At 37.2% G+C, this 20,730-nt stretch overlaps 1 protein-coding gene across 5 annotated transcripts in view; it reads right to left on the bottom strand.

Moving 5' to 3' along the window:
* Window positions 1-20,730, bottom strand: part of Srrm234 (Serine-arginine repetitive matrix 2/3/4) — a 615,875-nt gene that overhangs the window by 109,650 nt on the left and 485,495 nt on the right. For all 5 annotated transcript variants that reach the window (XM_090391694.1, XM_090391696.1, XM_090391697.1 and 2 more), the window contains one exon: window positions 14,402-14,800. In XM_090391694.1, the coding sequence (XP_090247820.1) occupies window positions 14,402-14,800 (399 nt within the window). The remainder of the gene's footprint in view (window positions 1-14,401; window positions 14,801-20,730) is intronic.

Here is a 20,730-nt window from a genome sequence, read left to right as displayed (position 1 = left end):
CATCATTCCAGGGCATCCTGTGACTATTGTGAGTAATGGTAATTGCATGTTCAGTAGATTTGTGAAATTTTTTGGATTCAATATAGGCTTGGCGTTCAGAAACACATTTAACGACAGACTGGTCTGTTTTCCCCTACTGTGTCGGAAATAACTGACCCACTATCCGTAGGCCATTTGTTTCCGACCCAACATGAGAGAATAGAAACTTAAGGAAAGGACATGCTTATACTTCCAAGAACAGGGCTGAGGGAGTACTGAACATATTATGATCCAAAGGTATGTCAACTCAACTAAAATTATTGTTGTAAAATAAGCTAAGGAAAACTGTGTTTTAGAACCATGTTAAACAGTTCAGAGTTAAAGTAACCAATCGGCTATAGCTAAGTGTATGACGTAGACAATGAGAGAGGGCGATCGCGAGGAAGATATAAGGAGTGGCGTGCGGTTCAAACGCTCTCTTGTTTTTTCTGTTCCTGTGTTCCCGTTCGAGCCTGGATGGCTGAGGAAGCTTGTCGCCGGTGACCAGCAACTATCTCCCGGTTGCTGTTATAACCGAGAAGAACAAAGCTACCTGTGGAATGAAGCCAGATTTTCAATAAGGAGCCATTGGTAAACCACACCAGTGTAAAGATAGGGAAGGACAACCTTCGAAGAAGAAATAAGTAAGTCGCAGCAGCCATAGAAGCAAGTGGCTAATGAATAAGGAAGTCTTGCCATATCCGAAATGAAAGCGTGGGAAAATCACGGAAACCCTATTAGTAAAGACAAGATGATAAAGTACAACTTTTTTATCTATCTTATATAATTGTAAACGTAAAGAAGAAAAGGGAGACAAGGATTTGAAGAGTTCCATGCATTTGTTTGCTCATAGTGCTCAGTGACTATGTTGGACCAATTGTCTGTGTCAGAAGACTCATGCTATTCTAAAATTGTGCCAAAAAGGGAACATAACTTTTGAACATTTTGTTAGGAAGAAGCTGATAACTGTAGTATTGAATGTTAGCCTGACTTACACTTAAAGTGTCGGGCATAGAAACTTTACAGTTGAACTTTGTCTTCTATGTTAGAGTTTAAAATAGTGTGAATTTGATATGCCATGTGTAAACCTTACTTACAATTGTACATAGGGACTGAGTATTGATTAATTGTGTAAAGATGGATCGAGTTTGAGCTTAATTGTAATGCAGAGATATCTAGTTGAAATACTTAAGCTTAGAGAATGAAATTTTGGATCACTTAATCTAAAAAGGGTGGTGGGGGGGGGGGGGAATTCAGACTTTCAATTCTGAACAAGCGGGTAATTTAGTAAATTTAGTAATGAAGTTATTATTTCAAGTATATTTAGAATGTCTAATGGAATGTGTATCTTTTCTTGTGCTATAATAAATGTATTCTTTTAAACCAAAGTTTATAAGTTCTGTTGTTTTGAGACTGACCTACCAGTTATAAAGAATGTTTGGACCTGTGTGAGTGAGGGGGAACATTTCATGCAAGGTAGAGAGGGGAGCCACGACTGCTCACCACATGATCCCTATGTTAACTAATGTTACCAAGATAATCGAATAAGTATCAGGAATTAGTTACCGGCTGGCGCAGTCGTTCTAAAACAAAATTTCTGGTATGCAGGAATATAGGATAATAATAGTAGTAAATAAAGAATAAAAAGAAGGTACAAGATGTAACAAGGGCTAGATAAGAGATATAACAATAGCGCAGTCGACTTAGGAGCAAAATAAAGATAATACAAAATAGGGAACTAAAGAGTAGGAGGAGTAATAAATAAAATATAATAAAATAAAACAGAGAGAGAGAAATACGAGACATAACACCCCTCTTTAATCCTATGTCTCCCAGTGCATCCTGTCTGTAGAAGCATTGAGTTCTCAAGGCTGGTTTGCCTGCTTGCAGAATGAAAAATCCCAGATTAACTGGGGAGAAAAATCCTGCACTCCATGCTCAAGACCGGCTAACTTGGCAATGTCTGAGAAAGATCCTAAGCTCCTCACGTCAGCGATGGGAATTGAACCCATGACACTCCTTTCCGAGGCATATGGTTGCAAAGTACATAGCCACTTGGCTAACCGTGCAAACTGGTCTGTCACAGAAGTAAAATAACTTGCAATTACAAAGAAATCAACAGACTCCAGGAAACAACAAAGGTTGTAATCTATCCTTAGTAGATGGTACATCGCCAAAGAACTGATTTGATTAATAGGTTTAAACAGGATTGAAAAATGAAATTTCCTAAGGATACAAGAAACAAGTTCAGAAGTACCTCTGATATAAGGAATAGAGATTCTATGGGAGTCGTCTCCTTTTGCAGAAGTAGGAGAAAAACACCAGATGATTTTCTTGATAATTTTTGGTTCTAGTTATAGAGAGAACTGATTTGTTTGATGAAAGAAATTTTTGAATACCATGTAAGTTTCGAGATGGATAAAACTGAACATTATATTGAAGATGAAAAATATGTACAAAAATTTTAAATAAAACAATCACAATATGTCCTGGCACATATTATAAGTTTTCAAAGAAGGGTTCTATGTCATAGCTGCAAGCACGAAAAACATCTTTACCATAAGTTCCCCTGCTATGAGCATGTACAAGACTCTTCACCATGATGCTTCCGTAACAAAACACTTTTTCATGACAAAAATTTCTGGATAACACTGGTAAACACATTTTAAATGTCAAAAAGAATCAAAGTTGAGCATCTTTCACCGATGAACTATAAATAAAATAAATCTGCTAACAGCTTTTATTCCCCTACAGGGAGTAGGAGAGGCTGTTTTCGCCTCAACTTTTTGAGACAAAGTGGGCAGTTCAATCGCCACTGGTAGCCAATCAGAGATAGCTGGCCCACGACTATCACTGCTTATCATTATTATTATTATTCCACGGCCACCTCCACTGAGCCCTAAGACTCATCATTTTTTTATTTTGTATCCAAACACAAGTAGTACAGTAGTAAGTAAGTGGTACAACATGATTTACAACAAATTAGGATACATTACAATGAGATCAGCTTAGATTTGGTAGGTGAATTATACAGGGAATAATAATTAAATATGAAAAAAAGGAAACTATACATAACTTATATACAATAAACATGGTCAGATGTTCCTCCAGTATCTTGCACAATCAACTGCTCTCTCTGTGCAGGATATAAGGTCCTCTTTTGCACAAGGCGATGGAAGAAAGGGACAAGAAAGAAGGTGTTCCATGGACTGGGTTGTCCCACACTCACAATTGTCTGGGCCAGTGAGGTAGCCCCATTTGATGAGGTTTTGTTTGCAGCGTCCTGTTGTCCGGAGTCTGTTTAGGCTTTTCCAAGTATTCCAGTCCAAGTGGGCACCATGTGGAAGATGTTCGGCTGTTGGAATACCAGTATTATTTTCAGGATATAATGCAAGCCATTGTTGAAGTCTTGTCTCTGGGAGGTTTTTAGGTGGTTCAACAGTTGTCAGGAAGCTACGTCGGGATCTTAGTCTTTGGGGCACTGCGGTCTGGCCAAACAGTGGGTGGCATTCATCATTCATTTGTCTGCTTCTTTCATCAGCTGAGAAAGCAGATCTTCGAATTGAAGGGTGGTGCAATACCAGCCAAAGTATACAGGTCTTTTAGTGGTGTTGGTTTCAGGCATCCTGTAATTAAGCAGCAGCTTTCATTCAATGCTGGATCAAGTTTTTCAGCATGGTAGGATCTGGACCATACTGGGCAGGCATATTCAGCAGAAGAATAGCAAAGGGCCAAGGCAGAATATCTCAGTGTGCTAGGATCTGCACCCCCATTTGGAGGAGGTAAGCTTTCTTAGTATGTTGTTTCTTGCATTCACTTTTGCCTTTGTTTTTTCTATGTGGATTTTATATGAGAGGGTGCGATCGAGAGTCACACCGAGGTAGATTGGTTTCCAGGAATGTTCTATATTAGAGCCTTCCCAAGAAATCTGTAGCTTCCTGTTGGCTTCCTTATTGTTAAGGTGAAAAAGGCCAGTCTGGATTTTCAAGGGGTTTGATTTTAGTTGATTGCTAGTATAGTATGTGGTTAGACTATTTAAGGCAAGTGATAGAGTAGTTTCAATGGACTTGAAATTTTTTTGACTGAGTAGCTATGGCAAGGTCATCAGCATATATAAAATTTCTAGTTCTTGGAAAGATGGGGAGATCATTGACATAGATGTTGAAAAGTAATGGTGATAACACACTTCCTGGGGGAGGCCTTTTTTTTGGTGGAGGCAGCGGCTCTTCCTACCCCCCCCAACGTCCACATAAAAGTGTCTGTTTTCTAAGAGTGATTGAATCAGGTGGACAAGGTGATAGTCTCTAGTTATTCTGTATATTTTATTTCTGAGTGTGAGATGGTTTATGGTATCATATGCTGCAGTTAGGTCTACAAAGACTACTCCTGTGGCTAGTTTTTGCTCATAACCATTTTCTATATATTGAGTGAGGTTGAGAATTTGTGATGTGCAGGATTTGCCTGGTCTAAAGCCAATCTGCTCAACAATAAGATGGGGTTCGATTAGGGGTTGTAGCCTATTCAGAATTAATCATTCATAGAGTTTAAAGAGGTTGCTGAGTAGTGATATAGGTCTGTAATTTTTTGCTTCGGTTGGGGTTTTCCCTGTTTCAGAAAGGCCACCACTTTTGCATGCCTCCAGATAGTTGGTATCCTTAGGGTTCTGAGGCAAGTGTTATATAGGTTTAATAACCACTCTTCAGTCCTGGTTCCAAAATGTTTAATCTGTTCATTACAGACATCATCAAGGCCTGCAGATTTTCTAGGTTTTAATAGGTTTATGGCAGCGTTGAGTTCAGTGATGGTGAAATCTGAGTTAATGATATTTTGTTCCTCACTTGGGGTTCTAAGTATCTTATTTTTTTGTGTGTTTTTTAGTGAATTTTCCATTCAGCAGCAGCTGGTGAGCAATTTGATTAGCTGTTACCTGCAGATGCTCATATGGCTTAGTGAAATCCTTCCTAATTCTGTTGATAAAGTTCCATGCCTTTCTGCTACTATGGGTTATATCAAATGCTTCTATTTCTTTTTTCCATGAGGAACGACTTTCCTCTGCCATCTTGGAGCATCATTTTTCTCCTGCTTGGATAGTCTCTTCTGAGAAGGGGTTGGTGTTGTAAAGTTTTAAGTAATCAGCATACTGGGCTTGTATGTCACTGGAAAGGCCTGGAATGTAGTTTGTGCGGCATCCTCGGGGATGTGTTTGGTGGAGATTTTCTTCAGTATTTTTCTGAATTCTGGATACTCTTGAGGGTTTGGAGGGACTTCTTCTATGGAGCAGTCAAGATCTTCCATGAAACCCTTCCAATTAGTTTTTTGGAAATTAAATTGTCGTCTGTAAGGGACAGTGTTAGGTATAATTGCTGGGTTGAATTGAAGCATTATAGTTCTATGTTGCGTATGTGGAATTGGATTAAAAACCTTTTTAACACAGATGTTGGATATTTTTGAGCTAACAAATATGAGGTCAGGGTTATAGCCTCGCTTCCATCTGCCACTGTTGAAAGATGCAGGGAGTTTTGGATTATGTATCAGGTTTAGAGAAAGGTTTTCAGCCCATTTTTCAACAAGTTCTCCATCTTCGTTGGACTATGTGTAACCCCAGTTAACACTATGACTGTTAAAGTCACCTAATACAACATTAGTCATGTATGCATTATTATTGAGGAGGAAGTCAGGGATGGAGAAAGCTTCTTCTGGTGGTTTATAGACTGAGGTGATTGAGATATTTTTAAATGTGATTGTAATAATCTCAATGTTTTAGACGATGGGATCAAGTTCTCTTTTGTAAATATTGCACTGCCATATTTATCGTGGGGTATTTCTTTGATGAGTTTCATGCCATGGATGTAAGGTCTTGTAACACCTTCTCCTCTGTGAATTTCTTGCAGGCAGAGCACATCACAGTCATTATCTCTGCAAATATTTGCAATGAGATCTTGCTTGACACTGGAGAAACCTTCAATATTAAATGATATTATTTTTAGGCTTGGCCCAAGGTAGGATCCTTTAGGGCAGAAATTTGGGAGGCATTTTAGTTCGATCACTTGCGTTTGGTTGATAGCAGCTTTAGCTTCCCCTAATGGGTACTAACAGGGTGCAGGAACAAGAGCCTAGATGCTGCGCACCCAAGACTCATCATGGGAGACTCAAACTATCAACACAATATCTATCATACCTCTCCTTGAAACAATTAACACACAAAACACTTACAACTGACTCAGGCAACCCATTCCATTTATTAAACACACTCCAAGTGAAAAATCTGGTTCTCACATCCCTGCTAACCACACTCATACCTAACTTCCAGGGAACCTCTTTATTCTGCTGTCTCTAGCCAAATGTTGAAACATTTCCCCTTCCTATCAACCAACTTTTACAATCCACAAACCCTCAATCTATCTCCATAGGAAGCATTCCACAGACCACTCACTACTGGATCCTCTCCACCATTTCCTCATACCCAAGAAACCCAGATGACAGACCTGACCAGAGTAATTCAGATGTGATCATATCAAGGCTTTATAAAGAGGAATGATAACTCCCATATCTCTGTTTCTTAGTGTGTTCTTCAATAACCAAGTAATCAAGTGAGATATCACGGTTACTTTGGCCAGGCTATCCTTTAAACTGTAACTCTCTAACTACTACTACTACCACCCCGAAATCCTTGGCTTCATCAATTTCCTGGGGCAAAGTTGCCTCAATGGAGAAAACACAGCTTGTAATCTTTGTATCCCAAAATGCATAACTTTATGCTTTTTAACATTATTGATATCCATTATGTTTTGAACATACTGTCAGCCTATTGAAATCATCCTGCAAGCTCTCTACATCACCTTGATTAACTATTAACCAAGCATAGGACCCTGCATCACACCACTCATCGCCTGCCTTCTCTTGGATTCTACTCCTCTATATACTACTTTTTGGTATCTGTCCATGAGCAATCCTATTATCCATATCCCAGTTTCATATCCATCTCTATTTGTTGAAGTTTGTGTAATAGAGTTCCATATGGTATCCTGTCAAACAGCTTTGCAAAATCCAGCAGTATCATTGTGAAGCCATATAAAAAGTTGGTAAATTACTAAGGCATGACGTACTCTTCACAAAGCTATGCTGTCTCTCATAGAGTATCTCATTTTTATCCACCCATTCTGAATTCTCTTTCTGATAAACTTTTCCAGTATTTTTACCACCACAGACATAGATCCTCCTTTATGCAAAGGTATTATTTTGCTCTCCTTCTACTTTTTTTGGGACTTAAATTAAACAGCCTAGTCAAAGGCATCCCCAGTTCCCCTGCACATTCTCTTAAAATGCAAACAAATACCTCATCCAACTTCTGTTCTCACATCAGTCCTTATCACCTATGACATAACAATATCTTCACTTGGATGATATACCTTTGCAAAATGGTTACTGAGTAGTTCAACAATTTCGTCTGTTACTGCTCTACCATCTGCACTAATTAAAGTTATCCTTTCATAGTTATTGTTCCTCTTACTTGCCACATAAAAAAAAAAAAAAAAACTTTTGGGGATATCCTTTTACCTCTTTGGCTAATTTCTTCTCATAATCTAATTTTGCCTTCCTTACCATGAGGGTAAGGAAGGCAAAATAAGGTCACCTTGCTACTTAACCTCCACAACATTTGCTTTTCTTCTTCTTTCTTTCTTATTTTTTTTTCCAGCTCATACTTAATGATACTACTAATCCAACTAATTCCTACTCAATTTATCCTCCTGACATTAGGTATACAGTGTGATATTCCTTCCTCCAGATATCCCCCATGCACTGTGAACATCATTCCCTTGAAGATCTTTATGCCATGGTACTGCTTCAAGCTACCACCTAAGTGTATCATAATCACCTGCCTTATAGTTTCACATAATCCTTCTTAACTGGAATTTCCACGTTTTTCTACCTCCCAAGTCAAGACCACATGATCACTTTTCCCAATTCTAGGCAATCCATAACCTTAGTTATGGATAGGTCTTCTGGTCCTATAACACAATCCAACACTCTTGTATCCCAAGTCCTCTCTGCACCTTCTGCTTCAAGTAATTATATTATCTCCCAGCAAGTGTATAAATTCCATTTTCTTCCTGCCATTTGATCTTTCCTCCTTCTAATCTAAGTATCCAAAGTTGAAGTCCCCCCTTAATAATTATTCGACTTGCACAAATTGTACTAATCTGCTGATGCATATCTTTCACTTCATCCTTGGCATCCCTTCCCCTGGTGTGCAGCAGCAACTAATTTCATATTTTGTCCTATTGGCCTATTATAAACAGAATCCAGTGAAGAGATGGCCAATTAGTGTTGCCATCTCGTGGTCCCTAACACGATATATTTATTGTCTGAAATAGTATGGGTTCTTATGGTCGATTTTCTTGAGTTTACAGGATGAAAAATCCAAGATTCTGAGAGAAAAAACCCTTACCTGTGTCAGAGGTTGAATAACTTGGGAACCAGTTGAAGAAAGGGTTAAAAAAAGATCCTCTAGTCTCTGACTAGATTCAAATTGAAAACAGCTTTCTTCAGGTGACCTATTGCTATAGATGCAACTGTCATTTCCACAGGGATGCACAGGCACCTCAGAAGAACTACGGATTCAAATAAATAATTATTACTAGAGAAAAAAAAGAAAGAGTTTTAAAAAAAAAGCCATACAATGACTCAACTCCAAAATATGAATAAAACTGATTGACCCATGAATCAAAGTCATCTCATAAAGTTCAAGAGAGGGGAAAAAAAAAGAAAATAAGAAATTGTATCTGACGATCTGATGAGTAAATCAGCATATGACTTCAGGTATACAGAGGAAAGGTAAAAATGAAATGTGTTAAAGTAGGAAAAACAAAAGTCATGAAGGCCAGGTCAGAAGGTTAATTTATACATGATTGCAGTAAAACTATTGTAGTAACTATCTGTAAAAAGGAAAACAAAACTAAATGTGAAAATTACGGAGGAAATGTCCCTAGGTAAGATAACACACACACACACACACACACACACACACACACACACACACACACACACACACACACACACACACACACACACACACACACACACAGGGTGTCCACAAATGTTTACCCTGATTTCAACTGGCTATAATATTTTAACAATGAAACTAACTGAATAAATTTTGTTGCAAGTAAACTTGGGCACTCATAAAATTTCCATATTGGTATCTTCAGTATACTACTTTTGCCACCAGAAGCGATGCTGCTGATTTTCTTTAAAATGGCTTCAGTACAGGAAAATGCCCAATGTGTTCTGTGGCTAGCAGAAACAAAATCTCCAGTTACAGTGCAGCAAACATTTAGGGCACAGTATGGAAAGAACCCACCTGATGTCAAGCTCATTAAGTCATGGAAGACAAAGTTTTTAGAAACAGGTTCAGTTCATAAGGATACAAGCAGTGGCAGACCATCGGTTTCCGAGGAGACAGTTGGGGCAGTTCAAACTGCCTTCACCCGGTCACCGCAGAAGTCAATCAGAAGAGCTTCACTAGAACTTCAAATGCCAAGGAGTACAGTCCGCAAAGTGGTACGCAAACGTTTGAAATTGTTTGCATACAAAGTCCAAATTGCCCAGGAGATAAAGCCAGACGATTGTCCAAGGCGTGAAGAATTTGCTAACCTCATTTTGAACTGCATTGATGAGGATAATGATTTTTAATAATTAAAATTTTAAATAATTTTTTAAAATTTAAAATTTAACAATTTTTAATTAATAATTGTTATGCATTGAAGTCTAATTTTGTGTTCCATTTCAAGTATCCACTGAAGAGTTATAATATATTATAATCAGGGGTAAACATTTGTGGACACCCTGTATATATATACAGCTATTCACTGTAGAACAAACATGAGAGACTATTATTGGAATCTGCTTCTGCCATACAAAACTATCAAACTAAAGCCAAGAACACTCAATCAAGTTCTCTAGATGGCACTATTTAAGACTTCAGGTATGCCTTTGATTCTCTGCTTCACTCTTCTCAAAGCATAAATAGATATGTGCACATAAATATCCATGCTTTGTTCCCTAATGATGCCAATATGACTTTGGCAAAATACTGGAAATATTAATTAAATTATTTTAATTACTATTTCAAAATAATTATGTAATTTATTAAATATTTTACTGCACTTATTTTTTTAATCAACTTTTTATTTTAATAAATATAATAACTATATTGCCATCTCCTTAAAAATACGAGTATTTCCTGTCCCTGACCTCCCCCCCCTTGTGTGCACACAAGGGGGGGAGGTCAGGGACAGGAAATTTCTGATAAACACCTAGAATAAAAATCTATTAATTTTATGTCTTCTTATATATCCTAAAAGAAAGAGAACAAATTATTACAATTTGATTAAATGTGGGCATTAAAGGGTTCTAAGATACATTCTTTCTTGTGGTTATATTTAGTTGTTTTAATATCATTGATAAATTTAATGACTAGAAGCTAAGAGATACCAAAACAGAAAAAACACTTTTTATTATTTGATCGCACAACTAGTTTTATTTTCTTAGAAAACTTCATGGGGAGCATAACTTGAAAAGAGAAATGCAAAAATATACATCACAAGAGGAATTAACTTGTAAACGTATTGCTGACATTTGAAGCTGTTCTGGATGTCATAGTATTGTTGGGCATGTTCATGTAGACATGATCTCATGTACATCAAAGTTCGATAACTGAAGAGTGATAATCAGATAGGTTATAACTAAGGTTAGTATTAAGATGGACCAGACTGAGGACAATTTCTGTTGATTCCACAATTCTTCTCTCCAGTTCATTGTGGCATCTAAAAATGTTTTTGATTTGTTCCGTATCACTGGATGAACGAGATACTACGACGAACTGGAAAGAAGAATTGTGGAATCAACAGAAACTGTCCTCAATCTGGTCCATCTTAATACTAATATTAGCTGTACCCTACCTAATTGTCACTCTTCAGCTATCCAACTTGGGCATACATGAAATCATGCCCACATGAATGTGCCTAATAATACTATGGCATCCAGAATAGCCTCAAATGTCAGCAATACATCTGCAAGTTAATTTATAGCTGCCTCTTGTAATGTATACTTTTGCATTTCTCTTTTCATGTTATGCATCTGGTGAAGTTTTCTAAGAAAACAAAACTAATTGTGTGATCAAATAATAAATAGTATTCGCCCCCCCCATATTTTGGAATCTCTCAGCTTTTAGTGATTGAATTTATTTAATCATGTCATATAGCTGAATAAATCCATTGCATCACTCACTCACACACACACACAGAGAGAGAGAGAGAGAGAGAGAGAGAGAGAGAGACCTATATATCTAACTTCACAAAATTTCTACCAACCAAGAAATAAAGACCTTAGAATATAATTATCAAGTCTCATGTGCAGAGATATGTAGATGATCTTGTCTATCATTTGCACTTGTAATGAATTCCCTGCCTCCTCACCCTCTTTCTTCCCTAAAGTATCATATTTTGCAACTATAGCAAACATATAAGGACCAGATAAACAGCATATTAAAGTGGAAGGTTTACTGCATAATTTCCTTTAAAATAGTAGTGATGTATGGTAAATTTCAACTTGTTTACTTTAGTAAATTTTAGGCATGAATTTTAGAGTGCAAGTTGGATAAACAGGACATAATTTATATCTATATTTGAGTAATTGCTGCATAGAAATTTTGAAAGGGAACAACTGGAGCTAGATACCAATCATGACATGAAAGTCTATGAGAAAATGGTGTCGTATATTTGCATTACAATTCAGATATCCTACAAATTAAAAATAAAAATAAAACAAATTTAAGAAGTTAATAACATGGTATTATTTTATAAGGTAGTTATTTAAATGCATTTCTGTCTGTTGTGAACAGCATTTTGAAATGCTGTTTTAATTTTGCTACTGAGGTCTTGCTTAGATAAAAAATAAATTTATTTCAATTAGATATTAGGATATAATAATACTTTTATAAGAGCTGTCAATTTTTGAAATATTTAAAAAATTTGTTGTTCCTTACAAGAGAAGTGAAAGTCACCATTTCAAATTCATGCTATAGAATAATTAAGAGAACTCATCTCAATACTAAAGCATTCTTAAATGAAGAACTTTTATAAATTCTACTTATTCATAATGATATTATAATTAAATAGCTTTTGTGAACTATGCAAAGAATGTTGTCAGCATTTCCGAGCATGCACCAAGTAAGAGAAAGTTAATGGATGTCATTAAGTCTTCAGTGGTATGGAAGGAGGAAAAAAAGAATGTAGCAGGAGGAGGAAAATTGTGGAGTTTCTACATCTTTAATAAATGAAGATTATACAGAAATTAGTAGAAAAAGTCAGAAATGGAAGAAAGAGAGAATATCCTTTTAAAAGGAGATGTGTGAAGTTTATTGTAATAATTAAGCAATACAGGATTTATTCAGTTAAAACTGAAAGAAACTTTATTGCTTTCCAGTTCATTCAGAAATGGGCATAAGTAATGTTTGTGTTGTTTTATATAGGATTCTTAGTCTGAGGAGTGATTTGATAGTGTTGATATCATTTTAGTTATTTCTTCTTCAATGAATCATGTCGATACTTTGTATTGAAACTGAATTCATTCTAAAGTGATAAAACTGTTGATATGGTTTTAAGTAATTTATTCAATGGAGCTTGCTTTGACTGTCATATAGAAAGTGGCCAACTGTTTCCCCTCCCTTCAGGATTCTATGATTTAAGATGCTGCAAGAATTCGACTGACTTATGTTGCTGTCATATAGGAAGCAGTTCTTGTATTAGTTTTCCTTCTGTGTGAATTCAAGAAAGAAAGAAAGTTCTGTAAAATTCCTGAAAGAAAGAAGCAGACTAACATTTCAGAAGTTTAGTGCATAAAGGATAATAACAGCTAGTTTATGATATTTGAAGGAAGCTGTGTAGATAAAGTGTTTTTCATGCTGTTTGAAGTTGTGATTTGAAGAATATATTGGACCTTGCATAGCTAAGTTATACTGATTTTATGTTGTATATATTTGTGTTCTCTTTTGTAAATTAAAAATTTTTCTTTGGAGTATGAAGGTATCTGAAGACTCCATCACTCATTAGTCACTTAATGAGTTAAATAGCTAACAGGCTAATTTAAGAAGACAAGTTCTAGATACTTGATATCTTGAGATACAAATCCCTGCACAAGTTTGAAGTCTCTCTGGTAGGGTAGTTTTGTGTCAGGGTAAACAGCATAAAGTCTGAACCTTTCACAGTTTCTGTTGGCCTCCGCCAAGGGTGTGTTCTGTCACCCCTCTTTTTCATAATATTTATGGACTGGATTGATAGGCACAGCCGAGGCAGTGAGTGTGTCATAACTGATAGATGTAGCAGCATAGCCGAGGCAGTGAGTGTGTCATAATTGGAAGATGTAGCATTGGACGTCAGCTTTTTGCAGATGACCTAGTTCTGCTTAGCTCTTCCATAGATGACCTCCAGCGGACACTGGATAGGTTTGTAGCTGTTTGTGCAGAAGCGGGAATGAAGATCAGTGTGACCAAAACTGAAACATTTATGCACTGAGATGTTTGTCTTGAGACCTGCCTCAGTGGGACTCCACTCACATTTAGAGTGCAGTCCCACTGAGGCAGGTGGAGAAGTTTAAATACCTTGGGTCCATATTCGCGAATGATAAAAAGTGGGACGCAGAGCTAGATACTCAGATTGGCTCAGCAAGCACAATATTGTGGGAGCTTGGCCGTTCGGTAGTATTGAAGCGAGAGTTTCAATACTAGTTTCCAGAAGGCAAAGCTGGCTGTCTTCAATACAGTCTATGTCCCCATCCTCACCTATGGTCATGAGAGTTGGGTAATGACCGAAAGAATGCAGACACGAATCCAAGCAGCTGAAACGAGGTTCCTTCAAGGGGGTTGCGGGGCTGACAAGACTCGACAGTTAGAAGCTCTGCAATTCAGGAAACCCTCAATACTCAACTGTTGCTTCTCCGTGTTGAGAGATCACAGTTACGTTGGTACGGGCACCTAGTCAGAATGCCACAAGAAAGGATCCCCCAGCAAGCCCTCTTTGCCAAGCCAGAGGGTGGGAGGCCATGTGGAAGGCCAAGGACTCACTGGATAGATTATATCCAAAACCTTGGGTGGACACGTTTGGGAATCCAACCAGAACACCTTAGCTTCGTGGCAGAGGATCGTGACCACTGGAAGTTCCTCTTCAAGCTGCTGCCCCCACAACCCAATTAGAAAAGGTAGTCCTTGAAGATGTATGTACACTTTCAAAGAATACTATCCTTAACAAAATGTAACCATTGCTATTATATTTAAATAATTTCTTTTTACTGATAAAAGTGCATTTAATTTTTATTTCTTGCTTACCTTTTTTTGCCTGAAAATAAAGATTCTCTGGAACTAGATCTTGAATGTGGTTTAGAGGGAGATACTGATCTTGAAGGAGAATGGAAGTCATGTGAAGAATGGGATACACATGATGAATGAGATGTCAATGATGATGATGATGATGATGAAGAAACCGAGGAAGAACGATGGTATCCATTATGTCTCAAATGAGATAGGCCTCTCTTGTGTTTATGGCTTTTCTGATGTTGGATTTTTTTCTTGCTGTATGAAGAAGTCACAAGAGGACTCTTGATTTTAGTAAGCTCAATTGCATTATTAGTATTGCTGGTTTGTTTTTGAGGTTTTTCAGTATTAAGAGGTACAGTGCTTTGAATTTTAAAATAATTAGATGACTGGAAAGGCAATGTAGCTTTCTCCCTAAAATGTGAAAAAGAAACCTTAGTAAATTAAGTATACAAAATATTTTGAAAACTGGCATTTTCGTGATTTTTTTTTTTTTTTGTTGTTAATTTGGATTTTAAGCTATACTTTTTCAAAAAAAAAAAAAAAAGAGTTAAAATTGTAAATATATATTAAGCTATATTACTAAAGGACAATGATAAACTGCAACAAAGAGGGAATAATATAAAGACAAATATAAGAATCTGAAATTTATCATGTTTTTCTTATTAAAATTTATTCAGAAAAAGTCCTAGTCAACAGATGGTAATTAAGTTAACAGAATATATCAGTTAATTTGTTAGGTAAACCCAGCAATTATGGACGCCTTCATTAAGCTTCATTAACGAGCACCCCACAGATTACAAATGAAATTCATCTGATCACAGAAATGTAAAAATAGGTTGAGTGCTAATAAATGAACACTGAAGTATAACATCAGTCACGCTCTTCAAACCAATCTCAAATGATCTATGCCTTATGACAGCACATTATCCTAAAGGAAGTAAGCATTACCAGCGTGAGATAAACTAAGGGCATAAAAAGATGTATCTTGATGACAGAAATGTACTAGAATATCAGAAGCATTAAGATCAGATCACACTTCAGTGGTATCAAAGGAGTGGCAACAATGTAAATCAAGGGATCAACTTCAACTAGGGCATTCCCATTTATTAGCATGTATGCTGAACCATCCATTAACAATTCTTTTATTTTAATATTATAAAAATATTTAATATTCATATTTAATACCATGTTTTCATTTAACCCTCAGCTCATGTCAGTGGGACTTTTTTTGTCCAGCAGAAAACTATTGGTTGTAATATTTTTTAGGATGGGACAGGTAGCGATAAAAAAACTTTAGGCCGAGCACTACAATGTAGGTTAATTAGTCTGTTAGTTTCGGTTTGACCTTTCAGGTGTAAAGAGGCTTAGAAGTTGCTGAAGGACAAAAAAGTCCCACTGACATGAGCAATGAGTGCCAAATGAAATATTGAGTTTGTGCTCTTTTTAATATTTTTACTGTGTCTAATGATATTTTTGTGCAAAAATTACTAAATGTGAGGTAAGTGTTAAAAATTTTTTTTTACAATTTAGCCAAAAAAAAAAAAAAAGTTTGCGAGAAATGCTCATTTTTCAAAATGTTTAGAACCAAAAATGGCTCTTCGCAATTCAAATAAGATTGTCTATTCTCTCTGCAAGCGTGAGCCCATTAATTATGTCGAGAGCGAGGCATCTGAAGAAGAAGATGAACACTTAGAAATAGAAGAAGGCGATAATTTTTCCAATGACAAAGAAGACGAAGAGAACTTTGAGCAGCCAGTTACTCCAACTGTGGGACGAAAACCTTATATTCGAGGTAGAAACAGTCACACGTGGTCTTCAAATGCTTCGGAAATACGTGGTCGTCGATCATCAGATATTCGAATGCATTTTCCGTCTCCATCAGGAGGTGTGTTGTTAAATATTCGCTATCCATTAGATGCATGGAGCTTGCTTATAACAGACGATATTTTGAAAATTATTGTTTTACATACTGATCAAAACATTCAATCTGTTGCGAGTAACGTAAACGATACATTTTGAATGAATATTTTTATTAAATAAATCATGTAAATAAAAAAAGCATGCATTTATACCATTTTTTTACCTTTTTATGATTGCTGTAAAATTAGCAACATTCAATTGCAAAAATAAATACTGTAATTTAAAGATGCGATTTTGTCATTAATTTTGCATTAATGTACATACATTTACCTACAAAACTAAAAAAAAAACAAGGGTTTGGTCTATTACAAGCAGGGTGAATTTTTAAAATTTTTCAGTCTTTTTGCAACTTTTCCGACACTTATTTGTTTAAACAATTTTTTTGCTATTGTTATTGATTGTACCATGTTTTGGAATGTATTAACAATGTGCTCTGTGAACGGCAGCTTAATTATTCAATAAAAACATCATTTAATAAGCCCTGGACACAAAAGTCACATCGACATGGTTTATGTTGATATTGAAAACAGCAACATGGGTTGAGGATTAAGTTTACCCCCCCCCCACACACACAATGCATCTTGGAGGGCTGGTGTTTCTTCTACCAAGACAGGAGCTTCTATTCTAGTAACATTTGTTTGTTTCTACAATGGTAGCAGCTTTTTGTTGGTAAATTCAATGCTCACCATGAGAAGAGCATAGGAAATTTTTGAAAGCAACAGTATAATTAAAACATTTGCTTAAAATTGTCTCTATCAGAAAATAAGGTCTTCTGACACACTGAAGATCACCCTGTGCGGCAGAGGTTGCTTTAGCTTTTTATGTGAAAAGACTGTCAAACTTCCATTAAACTTCTTATATTATATCAAACAAATTAATCTGAACAAGCTGGATTTTTATCAAGTTTTTCTTTTTGGTTTGATTTTTGTTTCAGTTCACAATAATTTTGGTTTTAGTTCATTATTTTGATTGAGTGCTGTGTCTACTGTCTCTACAATTATTATTATTATTATTATTACCACGGGCTACTCCAGGAGTCCTTAGACTCATCGAGGGAGGCCCTAAACATCATGTTCACGCAGCTGTTCAACATTCTCACAGTATCTATCATACCTTGCCTTGAACTCGCTCACTGTCATAGCACCCACAACAGACTCTGGCAGCTTATTCCACTCATTTACCACTCTAAAAGTAAAGAACCCAGCTCTAACACCCTTGCTAACCACGCTCTTGCCCAGCTTCCATGGGTGTCCCCTAGTTCTCCCACCACCAGTCCTGATTTCAAAAATATCATCTGAATTAATCCTATAGAATCCTTTTAGCAATTTGAATGTCTCAATCATGTCTCCCCTTTTCCACCTATCAACTAGTTTCTGCAACCCACAAATCTTCAACCTGTTCTCATATGGTTCATTGCATAGACCTGCTATCATCTTAGTCACTCGCCTCTGGATCCTCTCAACCTCCTCCCCATCAAGAAGGAACCGAGGTGACCAAATCTGGGCACAGTAGTCGAGATGAGGTCTTATCAGGGCTCGGTACAGAGGTACAATAACTTGTTTTTCTCTGCTCGTCAAGGTATTTTTCAACAACCAAGTGAGTTGATGAGCTGATTTAGCTACTTTCGCAATGTGCCCCCTAAACTTCATCTCCCTATCCACCAACACTCCCAAGTCCCTGGCCTCATCAATCTCTTGGAGTACAGTTCCACCAACGTGGTATACTGCTGCTAATCTTTTCACTCCGAAATGCATAACCTTACATTTTGTCACATTAAATTGACATCCATTCTCCTTAGTCCAGAACTCCAATCTATCTAAGTCATCTTGCAAGACTTTGACATCTTCTGCATTCACTATCGCCCTACCCAACTTTGCATCATCAGCGAACAAATGAACTGTCCCACTTAGACCCTTCCCTATATCGTTAATGAACAGATTAAACAGCAGTGGTCCAAGAACAGAACCCTGTGGCACACCACTAGTCACAGGCCGTTTTTTGGACTCTACTCCTGAATAAACTACTCTTTGATATCTCTCCATCAACCACCCAGCTATCCATCTCACCAACCCTATATCCATTCCCATATGTTGTAGTTTACGGATTAGAATTCCATGTGGTATCCTGTCAAGCGCCTTTGCCAGGTCCAGCAATATCACTGTAAACCCATTTCCCTTATCCAGTTCAGCCGTCACCTTGTTATAAAACTTGAGCAAGTTACTGAGGCATGATCTACCCTTCACAAAGCCATGCTGTCCTCTGTACGGTATCTCATTTTCATCAATCCATTCCTGTATTTTTCCCTTGACTACTTTCTCCAAGACCTTGACAACGACTCCTGATATGCTGATCGGTCGGTAATTTGCAACCATAGTCTTGGATCCTCCTTTATGCAGTGAAACTATTTTCCCCTCTTTCCACGCCTTCAGGACTAAGCCAGACCTGAGACTCAGATTAAACAACATGGTCAAGGGCACTGATAATTCATTAGCCGCTTCATGCAAGACCCGTGCCGGTATACCATCCAATCCCACAGATGTATTCACATTAAGGTTCTGTAATAGACTATTCACCTCCACTTCATTCATCACAATTCCCATATAAACTAATGGTTCCTTCATTTTTTCAACGTCACCACCTGGATGATATACTTTTGCAAAGTGCGCGCTCAGTAACTCCACTATATCGACTGGTTCAGTGAACTCTTTACCATCGTCATTCCTTAAAATCATTTTGCCATGTACAGTTTTTTTCTTGCTTGCATCATATTGAAAGAACTGTTTGGGATTCTCTTTTGCTTGCATAGCTAGTTTCCTTTTATAATCGGCTTTTGGTGTTTTTACCACACTCGTTACCCTTCTGGCCTGTACTTTATACCGTTCGTGTGCCTGCAGGTCACCCCTTTCTTTAAATTCCCTCCATAGTTGTTTCTTTTTTTGCAGCTCAAGCTTAATGGTGTTATTCATCCATTTAACCCCTCCTTGTTTCACTATTCGGACCTTAGGTATACAATCAGCCATAACCTCCTGTAAATGCTCTTTGATCACTTCCCATGCTCTATCGACGTCCAGCCCTTGCAGTTGTACATGCCATGGCATTGATCCAAGCAATCTCCTAAGCTTGTCATACTTGCCAGCACGGTAATTCCACATATACCCTGTCTTAATCACAAATTTCACACCTTTAGCCACCTCCCAGGTCAAGACCTTATGATCACTCTCACCAATAGGTGGCAACATGGTCATATTCATTTCAGTCAAATTCTCAGATACTATTACCAGGTCAAGCACTCTCACACCCCTAGTATTTTCAATTACATGCTGTTTCAGATAGTTGTCCCTTAATAATTGAATAAAATCCATTTCCTTTCTCACATGTGTCCTCTCCTCCTTCCAATCAATGTTACCATAGTTGAAATCCCCCATAATAATTACCCTCCTTCCACTCATTTCATCAATTTGTTTATGCATACCATCTCCACCATCTATTCCATCACCTGGTCTATAGCAGCACCCAACTGTATATTTTATTCTGCCAGTATCAATCTCACACCAAATAGCCTCAAATGAGCTCCTTTCACTATCCTGCAATACTTCAATTCTCCTTGGCTGCAGTTCATCAGCTATCATCAATAACACCCCTCCCCCAATTTTATTCTCTCTGTCCCTCCTTAACATACTATAACCTACACATTCTATCCCACTAACTATATCATCTTCCGTCAGCCATGTTTCACTAATGCCAATAACCTGTGGCCAGGAAGAGCCAATCAAGGCCAAAAATTCTTCCTTCTTGTTCCTAATACTCCTGGCATTAGTATACATGAATTGCAGTGTTCCCTTTGTCCCACCCCTATCTTGATGCGTTATTCTAAATATCCCATTCCCATTTTTTGTCCTTATTGCTGGCTCAGGTACATTATATACATTTTTACACTCAACTGTCTCACTGATGTCTGGATATCCACTTCTCCCCCTCCTGAATGAAGTGAAAATGCACATCCATTTTCACTTCATTCAGCAACACTTTTTCCAGTCTCCGCACACCAAGTCCATTCAAATGCAGGCCATCCATCTTGTATAAGTCCTTTCCCACAATGTTTATTAATATTGTTGTGCATTCTTAATGCACAACAATTTACACTACGAATGTAAACAAGTTGACATTCGTAGTGTTTTATTCATTTTGCCTAGCTATAAAATGGATACATCTCCAAGGAAGTGTTCAAAAATATGTACTCTTTCTCAGCACATCCATGACTCAAAGACAAATTGCCAATGAGTGTGGTGTTGGTTTGGGTGCTGTCAATGCTATTTTAAAGAGGTTTAGGGAGACAAGTACCTTTTCTCCTGATAAAAAAGGAAAATATGGGCAAAAAAGTAAAACTACACTTTCACAAGATTGATTACTAGTTAAAAAAA

Source organism: Typopeltis vanoorti, chromosome 4 (genome assembly GCF_054136105.1).
Source record: "Typopeltis vanoorti isolate ZY-2024b chromosome 4, IOZ_Tvanoo_1.0, whole genome shotgun sequence".
NCBI classification, from domain to species: domain Eukaryota; kingdom Metazoa; phylum Arthropoda; class Arachnida; order Uropygi; family Thelyphonidae; genus Typopeltis; species Typopeltis vanoorti.
The sequence above is the reverse complement of the archived record's forward strand: the minus strand, read 5'-3'. Positions and strand labels throughout refer to the sequence as shown.